Raw genomic sequence first — 16,330 nt, 5'->3', positions numbered from 1 at the left:
CTACATCCATTTGAAGTAATAAGTCCGATAACCTGATCCGTTGAGATAGTCAGTGGCAAGTTTGAACAAGTTGTGACTTGTCAGCCAACTTCCAGAGCCGGAAGAGTTAGGTCGTGTTTACCGTGTCTATCGCGGATTTCGACCAACGCGTTAACATTAAGTGAAAAGAGGCTCATGAAATGTTAAAATCAGTGTATGGCGATAATCTTGTAACTCTGAAGGCTCTTTACAAGTGGTTTGAGCGATTGAAGACGAGCAACGGTCGGGATCTCAAAAACAGACGAAAACGTGCAAAAAGTTTTAAAAATGGTTCGTTCAAACAGGCAACTGACTATTCGAGAGCTTATCGAAGAACTAAACATCTCGTACGGGTCGCATCATAAGATTTCCTATCGAGCTCGACGGTTTACCGTTACATTCTAATTAGAATCCACTACTATTTGCCTCTCAGCCATACACCGTGGGGGTGTTACCCTGCGCTTCTAAAGAAATATTCACCATTTTATTTTTATTATATAATAATGCTCTTTTCTTGTAATAAATACAAATATTTTATTGCTTTTGGAAACAAAAATAGTAGGAACACATTTAATAATGTCTATAATAATTATATTTATTTTAAAAATCTTTGAAATCCTGCGCAAAATTAAAAAAAATCAGATACATAAGTAGTAAAATTATGGAATAAAGTTAGTGGTATTGTAGGTTAATCAAATTTATTCATTAAACAATCCAGAACTGATGCCGATTCCCTAGTAATAGAAGTGCTTGGGAGGGGTGTCGCACGCAACGAAGAAAGAGATAAACGTGTAACGGTACTTCGTCCAGACGACATGGGAATCTTATGAAGCGTACGGGTCCATGCAAAACAAAGACGAACAGAAGGGAAATCGTGTGTCAGTTTGCATATAATTGAAGGATCGTCTTGATGCAGATCCGACTTCATGATCAAAATTATTACTGGATATGAAAATTGGGTATATGGCTATGATCCTGAGACGAAAATGCAGAGTTTCCAATGGAAAAAGAGTGACTCTCCTAGCCCTAAGAAGGCACGTCAGTCAAAGTCGAACGTCATGGTCATGTTAATTACTTTTTTCGATAATAAGGGCATAGTGCGATCAGAGCTCGTTCTAAGAGAAACCACTGTAAACTTTGAATATTACAAGGGCGTACTGCAACGTTTGCGAAATGATATACGAGGAACGAGACCAGAAAAATGGGTCAATAGCTATTTCATTCATCACGACAACGCGCCGTGCCACACCTCGCTTCTGATCCGCAAATTTTTGACACAAAAAAGATTCCTGTCTGTCCATATTCACCTTTCTCTCTGGATCTAGCACCATGTGACTTCTGTCTCTTCCCAAAAATAAATACCGTGCTAAAAAGAAAACATTTTGCTACTATTCACGACATTGGGAGGGCCACGACAGAAGTGCTTCCAATCATGGAATCAACGTTAGGATAAGTGTATATGTAGTCAAGAAAAATACTTTAAATGAGATTAATTCAAATTTGATGTAAGATTATTACTTTGTTCGTAATAAAATTATTCACCGTATTTTTTGATCACATCTCGTATTTAATACATAGTTAATAATGATTCAATCTTTGAAATATTTCTCATTTGTATATATCTCAAAATCTATAAACAGCTAACTATTCAATAGATCACTTACAGCTAAATAAATTGATTAAAGAAAGTATATCAGTGGTAGTAGGAAGCTTAAGAAAAATATAATACTAACAATTATCGCCTAACACTGATAGCGTGATCTTTTCTCACTTGACAGAATTAGCTCATGAAAGCATCACGGAAAATGTTTATGTTTGCAATAGCGTAACACAGCTTAATTATTGAAATCCCGGAAAACCAGGAAATCAGGGAACGACGACGCGCCGGATATTACCAGCTTGAATGCTAAACCAACACATGCTCAACCTCAAATTAGACATCTTAAACCGCAAATAACAATAGACCATACACAAAATATATGCTAATGCGATGTATGTAAGTGTAAAATGACAACGATTCCAAACAAAATAAGATTAAACTGCTCTGCGTGAGAATAGGCAGATTGCAAAAACGTATGCATGCTTTTCACAGAGTTACGCCATCAAACTTTAAATCTATTATCAATAATCCAAAGAGGTTTTATTATCATATATTCGAAATAAAAAAAATCATTAGCAGCAGTTGTTAATGACTACTTTTTCTGCGATTTGGGTATAAATACGAAAGCCCGAAATTCCTTCCTAACTTAAGGCAATCTAATCAATTGAAGTAGATCGATCCGTTCTGGTCCCTCGATTATTCGCGTCCATTATAATAAATCATCATCCTATTGAAGTTTGTTCTCTTCAACGATCCTCCAGGTTTCTGTCCTTAAATTAATATAAAGATATCTAAAATATTATACTGCAATATTATAATCACGTACTGTATATATTTTTTTTATTAATCAAAATGAAAAACACTGAGAAAAACCAGAACGCCAAATTTATTTATTTATTTATTAAAATTATAACCATCGTGACCTGACAGGCAAACCTAATGCGTCACGATGGTCAAAAGTACTAATACATCATAATACATATAATACAAATATAAACAAGACAAAACAACAGACACAAATCACCTCAACAGGTGTGCATTGTCCCATACGAACTGAACCAAAGCTCTCATATGTACAAGAGAAAATGTCAATATTACTATGGACAGAATTGAGCAGATAAATAGCCTTGGCCAGAGAAGAGTTGGCAAGTGCTCCAGTTCTACACTTAACAGGCAAGAATAGTGGACGCGACCGAGAACTATAACCACCTTCAGGAGCCCACATTTGAAGCTGCTCGAGCACTGAAGGATTGTCTACGATGCCCTTGAGCAATTTCCAGAAGTGTTTAATTACATAAACACTTCTGCGAGTCGACAAACAAACGTATCCCAGGGCTCCCAAAATAAAAGCACTGGGAAACAAGAACGGATAATACCCGTATTCCTTCAAGTATAAATATCGAAGAAATTTACGTTGTACTTTTTCCAGCTTCAATTCATTACATTGATTCATTACGCCTGGCATCCAAATGATGGAGCTAGTTTCTAGTATGCTGCGGACTAGAGTATCATAAAGAGTGCGCAATACTAAAGTATTCCTGAAGTAACGCGCATTTCTCAAGATAAAACCGAGCATTTTTAAGGATTTGCTATGAGTCTCTGCAATGTGCTGGCTAAATTTCCAATGTTCTTCGAAAGTCACTCCTAAATCCTTAGTTGAAGAAAACCTTTCCAGAAAATATCCGCCTAGATGGTATGAATATTTTGCCGGCGTTAACGACCTTGAAAATGAAATTGTGTGACATTTCTTTACACTGAAAGGCAATTGGTTATAGCAAGCCCATTTCCATATAGAGTTGAGATCCTCCTGAAATCGAATGCATTTTCTTGTAAATTTTCAAGTCATCTGCATATAATAAAAAATCTGAATGCTCTATTGCTGTTTCTATGTCATTAATGAACAATAAAAACAACAATGGACCCAAATTGGATCCTTGAGGTACTCCAGTAGGGGTCTTATATCGTTCTGAAAAAGAGTTATTATACTTGACGAATTGATATCTATTGGTCAAGTAATTTGAGAATAGATTTATGAGATCTTCAGAAAACCCGAAATTAGATAACTTTTTTACAAGTAAAGCGTGGTTAACTTTATCAAATGCTTTTTCAAAGTCTGTGTATATGACGTCCACTTGTACACCAGAGTCCAATGATTTTGAAACATAGTTAATCATAACGAGTTACTCAAAAATGATTGATGGATTAGAATATTATGGACCATCCTTCGTTAGAGCTTTTTATTTCATGGATTAACCCCACTGCAGTATTTTTCCACCCCCAGTTCTACATACGTATTACACAAGCGAGTTTACGTAATTTTTCAACATATATATTTTTATCCGAACGCGCTTAGTTTATTTAGTCACCGTATTGAAAAACTGAGCTCGCGCTGCGCAGATTTGTCCGGCGAAAAGCGCACAAAAACAAATATGAGCCGTGCAAAAAAGAATCGCACAAAAAAAATATCAAAAAAACACTACATCGGTACATGGGTACAAAATGTGCTCAAAAGCAAGCCCAGCTGAGCGCTCGCAAAAATTGCGCTCAAATATCCCTTTGGTGGGCTTCCGGGCGCTTCGCCCCCTCTGCCGCTCGGATGGAGCTAAATTGGCAAAATGCTTTGCCTATTTCCGCATTTGCCGCTTTCGCCTCTCGAAGGTATTATATATGGCCAGGGGCGACCAACTCGATCGAATCGGAACTATCGGGCGAGCCAAAGATCGGACGGACCAATTAAAATGATAGCGAGTCGTGATTAAAAACGAAAATGTTTCCATTGACTAACGATTCATCGTCTATGACTACACATAACTTTTGGACTTTACTAATATATACTCACCTTCGTACCCATCGTTTTTCGTATATGTACATACATATTTTACATACACAGATTTTACCTCTATATTACGCTACATTTATATCGTGTAAATTGACACAATGAGTTTCATTTTTCAGTTGAAGGCGATGAAGAAACTTGACTAATAATTTCAGATACCAGAAAATAAAATGTATAAGTTTTCTTATAAATTTCCGCTTTCCGGAAAATGCTTTCCGTGCCAATTTACGCGTAGAGCGTTTTGTAGTGACAATGCAATTAAAAATTATATACCAGAGAAGCATTAATCTTTAGTATATTTTCCTCTCGATATTAACGATAAATATATAACATATCGAATTAGTATTTATTGAAATAATTAATTGTATTTTTTTTAAATAAACTTATAAAAAACAAATAGTATTTTAGAAAAATGCGCAGTCAAAAAATCGTCAACTCCTGTATATGATATAATTCAAATGCTTTTAGTAGCTCCAGAAATGTCATTTGAGGGGGGGCAGATGTAGGTATTTGCCCCTTTTGAATTTGATAAAAAAATGCGTGCAATTTAATGAAATACTATGAATTTTAATGAAATTAAAATATTAAAAAAACACTGACTAACTAACTTTTGCCCCCTCCCCCCCTGGAATAAGCTGAAATGACATCCCTGATTCTAAACCAGAAAATCTCGGGTTATCCCTGTAAACAGAAACTGTAGATAAAACAGTCTCGAAACTAACCCGAAAATATTTTTTTAAATATGTCATTTCAATGAAATCATATTGGAATACATTGTCACCAAAAAAAAACTACCACTGACTGGCCAACTTTTGCCCCCCTCCATGAAAAAAACTGAAATTCCGATCCTTATTCTAAATCAAAAAATTTCAGATTATCCCGCAAAGAAAATCTATTCCGAAAATATTTTTTTTAAATATGTCATTTCAGTGAAATCATATCGGAATACATTGTCACCGATATATATTTTTATCAGCGAAAATATGATTTACATATCTGGCAGGTCCTAGTAAAATGTATATGATTTCAACCTTTCATACGTAGTAATATATACATTTATATACTTTATTTACGTTACAGTGTATGTGTGTTTTTTGGGGGAGTTATATTTTCACTAGTGAAATCGAAATACTCCAATAGATGTGTATCTCTACTAGCGAAAATATAATTTAACCGACAGGCGCTAATGAAATTATATGCTGCTCTAAAATGTATATAAAACTCAATTTGCTGTTCAAACCCAAACCTAACCTAATGAAATTTCATGCGGTTAAGTCTAAAATAGAAACTAAGCCAACTCAACTCTCAGGGGAAAATAAACGGAAAAAGAAGTACAGACATACGTCACATCTCGCATATTGCTCCATAGTTTCTCTGCACTTCGATATTACACTATGTTTTAAAAATATGATAGCTATCTTTACCGGCATTATTACCGACTTCTGATATTAGATTATCGGTCAAAGTATATTCAAGCCGAATTTTAGTCAATAAGATGGCGCAATTTTATTGCTTTTGACGTGAATTTTTGACTTTTGAGGATGAATAGTTGTTTTTTGCGCTCTCCTATTGATCAAAATTCAGTATACTTAATTTGATTTACACTTATTGTAAGTCGTAATATTGTTATAAAAAGTCTTAATATGAACGCTAGATAACTGAGCGTTTCGAGTGCGACGGCAGCGGCACGATTATATTGCTTTTGACGTGGATTTTAAATAGGGAAATACTATGAATCTTAATGAAATCGAAATATTAAAAAAACGTCCCTGAGAAGTTCGTCATTTAATTCAACTCTTCACTGAAACAGTGAAATTCAATAAAATCATTATGTGATATTAAGGACACTTTGTACATAATTATGTATGATTAAAACTTTTTGTATATTTTATTTCCTTCGTAACTTTCCATAAAATATTCAATATGATAATTAGGAAAACCTAAAGATGCCCTTTAAACGTTTAAACATATAAATCATACTGATAAATTTTTAATTCGCATCGCTACAAAATATTAACAGCACTGCTTACTTCTGATTTTTGCTACAAGATTATGTGTAAAATTTAATTCGCGTGTTCCTTAAATCTTATCTTATCTTATCCTACGCTAGCTGCAAAATTCGTATATTTGACTCACCATTTAAATATTATGTTAGCAATAAAAAGACATATTAAATCAATTAGATAAGTATACTATGTTTTTGTCGGTAGTGAAAAAATGTCGAGTGGTAAGAAAAAAAACTAAACTCACGAAACAAAGTTATTATAATACAAATTTAAAAATTTATTAGTAACATAATATTATATATATAAGCTATACTATCATGATCAGCTGACAAATTATGTTTGGGTTTGAACAGAATAAAATTAATTTTATAGCTTGTCAAAATTTTATTAAATCTGACTTACGATTTACTTATACTTCTGCAAATGTATGTAATAAGCTATGGAAATAACATTTTTTTTTCACTAACGCTACCAGATGATCAAAAAATAAAAGTATAAAAAAGTATATTATAAAATTTTAAACGCTATCATTTCGATTGAGAATATATTAATAGAAAAGCTAATGATTCAGTTTTTACCTATTCCAGTTAAATTGATTTTAAATACATACAAAGAAAACAGAATAATTTCAAAAGAACAAATTGATGGATTTAATAAATATATAGCAAAATTTTAAAAAACAATGACAGATTATTATTTTAATGCACCTTTAATAATACAAAGTTAAAATAATAATTTATTTTTATTTCAGTTCACGATGAGTACCGCAAGCGGAGCTGGTTCCGTTCCCGGTGCTAATGGAGCTCCGGCTAGAGAACGTCCTGCAGATCTTCGCAGCGCTGAACTGGTCAGCAGACTCTTGGCGGCAACTCCTCCATACTTGTACAACATGCCCATCGTTCCGCACTCGTACTTCTTCAGCGAAATGCTTCGGTCTTTCGTCCATGCGAAAAACAACAACGAAGCAAATCGTCTCGCTACTCAAAACGCAAATCAACCACCGACCCACAGGAGGTCCAGGAAGCGCTCATGGAATCAAAGCAAGATATCGCCAACTTTGGAAAGCTCTCATCTGAAAGATTGGCAACACAGACCGGACCCGTGGCAATTACGTAATCCGTCTCAACATCACGAAGAGAGACACCATTGCGAAGATAAATATCCGGAGCAGATACTAGACAACAACAAGAATCATTCGTATGAAAAACCTTTGGAGTTGACTATAAACAAAAGTGGAAGCGGAAGAGCTCAGCATTCGGATATTGACGATAAGCGCGATTCTCCTGATATTGACGTTCAAGTGAAAACTAGAAAGAGTCCTAAATTGGTAGAAACAGCACACATGAAAGATGAAAAGTTTTCTGATATCATGTCACAGAATCCGGCTCCTCCGACATTGCCGCTGCCTCCGCCTCCTCCTCCGTTATGGTATCCTCCGTTATACCCGCCTCCTTATGGAATCGATCCTTTGAACTTCTTCATAGATCTGCGTGTTTCTGGACATATATACGATAGAAAACACGGCGCTAAAGACGCGCAGAATCTCTCGACAAATATGCATCAAGAGCAAGATGCTCAACAAACGCCTAATGTAGGTCCACTGATCTTCGAAAACAGCAATACTTCAGCATTCAAAGAAAACGTTAAATCTAATCGTCACTTGTCGGCATTTTCAGTGCCTAAGCCGCGTGAGAGTAAGCAGTTTCCGATAAATTTGTGTCACGCGGGTAACAGTAAGTTCAATATGAAATACTTCGACGATATCGATTCTAAAATAAAGGAAAGGGAGAAGAGCTCCACGAGCACACATTATGTGATGCAGAATCTGAAGCGAATCTACGGCGAGCTGTCGAACCGCTCCGAGGAAGCTGAGGATGGCGATGGGGGTGGAAAAGCAGAACCGGAACCGGAAATGTCCGGAGATTTGGACGGCGCCAACGATTCGGACTCTTCGGAGACAAAGAAGAAACGGTGTAAGGACCTCCGCGCGCTAATAGGTCTCGAGCTGGTGGTGGATTACGTGAAGGGTGGTAGGGTCGCCGGAAACGGCGGCAGGGGAGACGGCCCCGCCAGCGACGTCGAAGTCCTGGAAGATCAATGACTTCTCTAGACGTATTGTCGGCGGTAAACGAAGTGTGAATTGTACATGTGGAGTGCGTAGGTAGGTGCCTGGAACGGATCAGGAAAAGCGAGGGTTCTGCATAATAAATCCTAATGTCCCCCCAACGAATCATTCTTGTAAATACTGTTAATCCTCTAATGTTAGAACAATATTTAATCAACAATATCATATATTAATTAAACGTATATCGCATACCCACTTAAACGAGAAAAAGTCGTTAAGTAAGTTACAAATATAGATTTAAATTAAACGATTAGATTACTAATATGAAATCAACGTTTATTTTTGTCTACTGTTGGACAAACTCTTCCGAAATATGATTTTAATGTAGCTGAACCACAATGAGCAAGAAAAACTCATTAAGAAGCACCGCCATCTTACAATATCACCTAGTTAGTGTTGCCATTTGGCGGTAAAATCATATGTTGCTACTTAAATTTGTAACCAACTTACTGACTTTCTCTATCTCGAATAATCTAGACGTATAATATAACAAGAATATAATAATTATTAGTAGTTCATTACTTAGTAAGAAGGCGAAAAAGTTTAGAACCCTTGTACAAGATTATACTGTATAAAGATATATAAAATTATGTATTTAATGCCTAAATGTCAATTCTCAATCGTTAAATTCAATAAAATCAATATTACAACATAAACAGAATTTTATTTATGTATATATATAAATAATGATTCATTGATGAAAACGCAGGAAATTGCATATGTCATGTTTCAGTATTCATAGAACGTACGCGATCGACGTTCATTTAAATTGGTGCAATTTCAATCAAACGGCGCCATTTTAAAAATGTGACGTTAGTCTAAAAGAAATTATTACCGGCCATAATGAAAATAAAATAAAACTTAAAAAATAATACATTTAGATAAATCAAGTGGGCTATGGCGAATCTCACTATTGTGACGTAGCATTTTCCGCATACGTATTTGTGTAAGAAAAATCACATAAATTAAATTTCGCATCCCCGTCGTGTATTATGTGCGGGGAAATATTACATCACCGGCGTATACCTGCATGTAAATATATTTGCGGTTTTTATTATTTGAGAGGATCACAGCGACCATCCACAACGAGAGAGGCTTTCAGGTATGCAGAGTGGCGCATAATATTATCTTCCGCCGCACAATATACACTCTTGTATGCATTAATGTCATAAATCTTTCTTTGAAGCGGAGGAACCCCTCGGTGTAACACTTTTTCGCGCAATATATTACTCACGTAACAATTTCATACCTTTTTTCAATAAATAAATATATGTTGCAACAATTCAATTTAGATAATAACAATTTTATAAAATATATATACATATGTATCAAATTCGTAACTTACTTATAATTACATATTATGTAAATTTTCTCCAATTTGGAATATTTTATCAATATTGAAAAATAATTGTTTAAATAATAATAAAATTACACGTAGTAAGATACGTAGGACAATGGCTTGTGTGCCTATATGTGTAATATATTTTTTATGCCAAGGGCAATTTGGATATTTATAAAATCATCCGTGGACCATTCAATATTCTTAACTAAAAAAGATCTGCTGTTTTTCATCAAACATTTTATAAACTCACCCCTAACGTGATGAAACTGCTTCTCTTTAGTGAGGCGTGGGATGTTAACTGGTATTGACTATTGATGATGATACTCGCAATTACATTTCTAAGTAGATTTTGAAAATAACTGTTCGCAGTAGTAAATTGTTCCGAACACAGGTGCATATTTCAATGCATGTCTCCTCAAAATAAGAAATTCATCATTGCTGATGTAACGTATATAGTAGTAATATCTGTAGGCGATGAGTCAAACCTTCTTAAAATATAGGTTCTTTATATATGTTTTGCCCAGTTAATGGTGATTAATATTTATTTAATTTATAAAGAAAGCATATCACATATTCAGAAAAAAAATAATGTTTTGTATGCCTGTATATTCAGGTGACCGGATGTCCTCCTTTGTCCTTCTTAAACAAAAAAGTCCGAGTTGACCGCAGCATCCCTAATTGAATAAAAATTCCCGAAATCCCCTTTTTTATTTTTTAGCTCCTGTAGCAATTTCTTCCCCTTTGTCCTAGATCAAGAATCTCCCAAGATGACCTTCGATTAAAAATTTCAAAAATATATGTATGTATAGACCATCATATGCATAAAAATTTATCCGAATGAAGACTCTTATTTTTTTCAATTTTTATACGATATTATATATATTAAATAAATAATCATCATAATTTTACAATTATATACAAAATGTTTAAGGTATGTCAATGTTTGTAATGCATTAGGTAAGACTTCTATATTTGATTAAGATAAAACACAATTAATTTAATAATTTAAAATATATTTTTAAATTAATTCAGGTATCCCTGGACGCAGTAGGTGAGGGTGGTCTTGTCCCTATGTGTGAAATAATAATTGTGTGATGTAGAGGATGGGAAAGCTTGCATATTCATGAGCAGACAGTAAAATGAGGGCGAGAAGAAAAAATAGGAGCGGGTTGTCGGTAGGTTGACAAGAAAAACATTTCCAACATATTTCACATCTGATAATGCACATGTGTACTCTAAATTGATTTAATAAGATGATAAATATGTAATTAATAATTAAATTGACCTAACGTATACTTATAATTATTAATTGATTTTAAAATAGTAGTAGTAGAAACCTAATATTTTAAACTATTGTAAAAAAATGAGAAAAAAGTGGTAAATTTATATCATATATTATATTTAGAATAAATGGTAAATGGATCAATATAATGAAAAAACAGGTAATATAATTTAAAAGCGTTTATTGCGGTGAAAATTAAAATTATTTTACGAAAATATCGTATAAAAATAATTTCGCATGTTACAGTTGCAAAATAATACTTTTCGTGAAGCTTTAAATTAATTATTTTTATACTAGCCATCTATGAATAATCAGTAAAATACTTTCATCGTAATCCTGTCGGTACAATAAGTGGATATAAAAAAATATTTTAATAACATACATTTTAAAATAAATATCCGAGCTTCAAACAACCAAAAGTACACACAAATAAGTATCAACTGATATCACAAAGCTTAATTGAAAAGTTCAAGCTCTTACAAATACATATTATTATATATAGTTAAATATGTATAAAAATTATTGTATTTGTTAATAAAAATGTATTTTAAATTAGCATATTAAAGCTATCAATGATTACGGTGTTATGAATGTTTTTTTTCTTTAAATATAATCGGCTAGTTGAGTGAGAAAAATTAACTGTAAAAATATTCTAGTTGATCGCTTAATCTTGAGGTACTCCTGCTGTTTCTTTAGCGTCCTTCTTCTTGGAACCAGACACAATATCATCTATGCGCAATAATAAAATTGCCGATTCCACGGCAGTTTTATATACCTAAAATCATTAATAAATTAATATATATTTAAATTATTTAGTATTATAACAATATTTTATTCCATTACCTGTAATTTAACGTTCAACGGTTCCCATACAGCAATATCGATCATGTTAGCTATCTCTCCGGTTTCACCGTTGATTCCATATGGGCAAACGCCTGTGCTATTTTCGAGGTGCTTGGCGCGAAGGGCAGTTAAAGTACGGATGGTGTTAGCACCACAGTTTTGAGCCAAAGTACGGGGGATGATTTCTAAAACAAATAAAATAGTATTACTATTGTGGCTGCCAGTAATATTTTATACAATTAAACATTAACTAATTTCTGTTGCCCAATATTGGTGCAACAAAAATTTTCTATATTGATTAAATATATATTTATAATTACCGAGAGCACGGCCTATAGCATGATATGGTGAATTGTCAGGGTATGAAAGATCGCTTGCAATTGAGCGAGATATTTGCATTTCGACTGCTCCACCACCGGCGACGATTTTTGGTGAGAGCATCTAAAAATAAGAGAATTTCAGAATCACATTGAAATTGTATGGCTATTTATGAATATTTACCAAATTCCGTGCGACGTGAAGAGCGTCTTGCAAATTTCTCTCAGTCTCATTCAAGACGTCCTTCGAAGCTCCTCTCAACAGAATTGTGCAAGCCTTGGGATCTTTACATTTTGTGACATATGTGAAGTATTCATCGCCCATCTTTTTGATCTGGAATAACCCAGCTTTCGTTCCGACGTCGCTTTCTCTCAATTCTTCGGTACGATTGACAACGACGGCGCCGCAAGCTCTTGCGATACGATTGTTATCAGATTTGCGCACTCTTCTGATCGCCGAAATGCCAGCTTTCAACAAAAAGTGTTGCGCCAAGTCCGATACGCCTTTCTCAGTAAATACGACGTCTGGTTTCAAAGCGATGATTTCATTGCACAATCGCAAAACATGCTCTTCTTCCAATTGCAGCATTCTGGTGAAATCCTGGAATATTATATATTTTAAATATTAGATAAATACAATATAAAACATCTACTTAAGTATAAAATAACTTACAGTTTCACCCATGATTTCGACGTTCGTTTGAGACTCCCCTTTTTTATATTCTAGCGGACAATCCAACAATATGATGCGTGGGTTTTCAATGTATCTTCGCATCTTGGCGTGCGTAACATCTTTGTTGAGCATAACTCCACTCAAAACGCAAGATTCGTCAATCGATCCACCAGGGATCTTCTCGATTTTGGCATATCTACAGCAAAAAGCAATTAATCGATACGTCAACAAAGTTAATTTTTAAGAGATTACATACCGCTTGATATCAATCTCGGTCCTTCCGTTTTCAGTCATCATCACAGTTTGAACAGCGTCCAGTGCAATGTTTACGGCTAATTCTGACCATTTGCCGATAAACTTTGTTCCGACGCAAGTACGCACCTTTATAAATGATATAATATTATTTACCAATACATGAATAGTATTAATTCAAGTAACTCATTACTTACAATATCTTTTAACTTTTCTCTATCGTTAACGTCGAACGGGAACGCAGCTTGTTCTTCTAGAACGCGAGTGGCGTGCTCTAACGCGGCACGGTATTGCTTAATGATAATTGTGGGGTGAATGTTTTGCTCCAAGAATGGTTCCGACATTGCCAAAATTTCACCCGCGAGTACGATAACGGAAGTAGTACCATCGCCAACCTATATTAAAACAAAATAATATTATAAACACGACAAATGTAAAATGCTTTTTAATTTCCATAAAAAATTGTAAATCTTTACAGACATTAAAGTCAAAAGAAAAATAGTCGGAAATCAAGTTATTACTGAATAAAAATAGAGAACTTCCTCATATAGAAGTATCAGAAGAAACTTTTCTGAATATTCTCAATTATGATAAAATATTTGGCCTTGCAGAAGTTCCAAATAATTGATACTATGATATTTCAAGATTATTATAGACTAGTCTTTTAAAGGGCAAATCAATGATCTTTTTGAATTAATTCTGGAATCGAAGATATTTTTATCAGTTTTTTAATATTCTTGTAAAATATGCTTTAAATATGTTTTTAAATTCATCCCAAGTACTAAAAATTTCACTAAATCAATGAAAATAGAATAAAAAAGAGTTTTAATTAACCCTTTGAGTGGTGAGTTAATTTAGGTATTTTTTATAATTAAAATTGGTCGTTCGCCATGAGATCAATCGATTCATTGAGAGCACAATATAATTACATGTTAAACAATGTTATTGCACACTGACTCTTGGAAATAAATAGACTATTGCTATATTTTATATTTAATTATAGATCAATTATTTTTAGAGAGAATATTTTCTTTAAATTAAGCAATCTTAACCCTTTCCGCTCGTAAGGTGCGTGGGACTCCCAGCGCATGGCTTTATATTACTCGTATGGTGCGTCAGCTGCACTATTTCAATTAATGAAATATAACATTGATTTTTGGGTATTTCCTGTGCATGTTTTGAATGACGTTTTTGCAGTGTTGTAGACAAGAGTTTCAAGAAGCATTTCTTATCAGAAAAATATAATTTTTACTTGAATCAAGCCAGGTATTGCGATAAGTCGGGTTTTTTTTTTGATGACTAAATTTAAATGCAAATGTGCCGTAAATTTCTCCTGAAGGCAATGGTTGGCGATCCGTCCTTCGGTAGACATGCGTCGGTGACGTTTTTATTGCCTATTGTGTTTTCGACAGTGTCTCGGGTGTCCATAATTTGTGTCTAAGTAAGACTATGGTGAGTAATAATTTTGTTTTAATTACTTATTTTTTTCATTTTTTAAATTTTATTGTGAATTTTTTTTTAAATTCCATTGCAAAAAAAACAGTGCTATTGATGAATATAGTGATTGTAATGATAGTGATGGGGAGGATTTCATGTTTGATTTTTCATCTTCCAATGATGATAGTAAAGTAGCGTCGAAATTAGGCCTGTTGCCTTGAATCGAAATGGAATACAGGCAATTTAAATAACAGCGACAAAGAAACGGTACCTCAGACGAATCGCACCACATCAAAAAATTGGAGAATAATAATTAGTAATGATAATGTATCTTATAAATAGCAATATTTGCCACCAAGTGATAAATGTCCTGGGCCCCAAGTTCCCGCAAACTGTATACAACCTATTGATTATTTTCAATATTTACACTGATGAGTTGCTATACTTATAGAACTTAGGGATTTACGAAAAATTAAAAAACAATGTTTTTCCATATTTGGGAAACAGAAAAAAATGGGTTTTTCGTTTAAAATGAGAAACAGTGAGAGACCACTTAACTTATTAAGGTATTCGCCATAAATTATAAAGGATTAAATATTTATCGCCTTAATAATAGATAACGTGCATAGCTGTTTCCAATCTACTTTATCAATCAACGGTAATTTATTTCAAAGGGATTCACCCTTTCTCTAATTGGTCATCCCACCGAAAACGGGCGGACCACAGAATCCACCATGAATAGAAATACTAGGACCCTGGCAATCACTTCTACTCAAGAGACCTTTAGCTTGGACTACAACCGAAGGGAGGCCGATTCAACTTGTTTTTCTCTTTTCATCCACTTGACGAGCGACTTACTTTTGAGACACCTAAAGCCCACAGACAACCCGTCTCAACTGTTGCGCAAAAATGTATCACTGTCTTAAGCAAATGAAGACCACGGACATAATGTTATGTTGTCTGTATATAATTGTTTTAAAGTAAAATACCTCTTCGTCTTGCGTCCTTGAGATTTCGATCATAGTTTTCGCTGCTGGGTGTTGAACTGTAATCTCGCGAAGGATAGCATTACCGTCGTTGGTCATGACGATGCCGCCCATAGGATCCATCAACATTTTCAACATCGCTCTCGGACCGAGGCATGTTCTTATGACTTCAGCTATAGCCTGAAAGTGAAAGACGCGAGTTAAAACAACGCCCATTCGCATGCCGGCGTGGGCGTCAAAACTTGGTTACAACAGTGACAAATATGCTTCAAATGTTCAAATATATCGAATAGAACATAAAAAATATCATGCATGACTTACTTTTCCGGCATTGACATTTTCCAACTGCACCTTCCTTCCCGAATCACGCTTTGTGTTTTGACCTGAAATTGACGAAACAATGACAGTAACGTTGCACGAACGGAAAATTGTAAGAAAACGGATCATTCAACGCACTCAAGACGAGTATCGGCTGCTGGCCCCCGAACATGATTGTAGATGGAGAAGTGAGAACACAGCGCGTGCACTTAACCTCACTTCAAACTCACAATGGACACTAGCGACATCTGGATGCGCGTGTTCAACTGTGTTCGTGAATCTAACATAGACCTTT

General features: G+C 34.5%; 2 protein-coding genes across 4 annotated transcripts in view; one reads left to right on the top strand and one right to left on the bottom strand.

Moving 5' to 3' along the window:
* The window catches only part of LOC148239214 (uncharacterized), a 52,937-nt gene extending 43,696 nt beyond the window's left edge, over positions 1-9,241 (top strand). For 2 of the 3 annotated variants that reach the window (XM_088183792.1, XM_088183791.1), the window contains exon 2: positions 7,212-9,241. In XM_088183792.1, the coding sequence (XP_088039918.1) occupies positions 7,218-8,561 (1,344 nt within the window). In that variant the 5' untranslated portion in view covers positions 7,212-7,217 and the 3' untranslated portion in view covers positions 8,562-9,241. Of the gene's footprint in view, positions 1-7,001 lie in introns of all 3 variants that reach the window. The other variant, XM_088183799.1, reaches the window with a different exon arrangement.
* A 2,132-nt stretch (positions 9,242-11,373) lies between these two features.
* Positions 11,374-16,268, bottom strand: CCT3 (chaperonin containing TCP1 subunit 3). Its single transcript, XM_088183461.1, has 10 exons — positions 16,174-16,268; positions 16,039-16,100; positions 15,721-15,897; positions 13,492-13,689; positions 13,299-13,423; positions 13,043-13,238; positions 12,554-12,970; positions 12,373-12,493; positions 12,053-12,237; positions 11,374-11,984 (listed from the first exon to the last, which is right to left on the bottom strand). The coding sequence occupies exons 1-10, from the start codon at positions 16,205-16,207 to the stop codon at positions 11,874-11,876; spliced, it is 1,626 nt and encodes a 541-aa protein (XP_088039587.1). The 5' UTR covers positions 16,208-16,268; the 3' UTR covers positions 11,374-11,873.
* Positions 16,269-16,330: the final 62 nt, after the last annotated feature.

Source organism: Plectrocnemia conspersa, unplaced genomic scaffold, assembly GCF_051122295.1.
Source record: "Plectrocnemia conspersa isolate PC_06_02 unplaced genomic scaffold, ASM5112229v1 ptg000001l, whole genome shotgun sequence".
Classification (NCBI taxonomy): domain Eukaryota; kingdom Metazoa; phylum Arthropoda; class Insecta; order Trichoptera; family Polycentropodidae; genus Plectrocnemia; species Plectrocnemia conspersa.
This window is presented reverse-complemented; position numbering and strand designations above follow the sequence as displayed.

What these genes read in the sequence shown, in the direction of transcription:
- CCT3 (XM_088183461.1), bottom strand. Translation starts at nt 16,207, where the DNA reads ATGTTCGGGGGCCAGCAGCCGATACTCGTCTTGA. An exon ending in TTCACGTCGCACGGAATTTG is followed by an intron (nt 12,494 to 12,553) that starts GTAAATATTCAT and finishes TCTTATTTTTAG; the next exon opens with ATGCTCTCACCAAAAATCGT. An exon ending in TGCTATAGGCCGTGCTCTCG is followed by an intron (nt 12,238 to 12,372) that starts GTAATTATAAAT and finishes TATTTGTTTTAG; the next exon opens with AAATCATCCCCCGTACTTTG.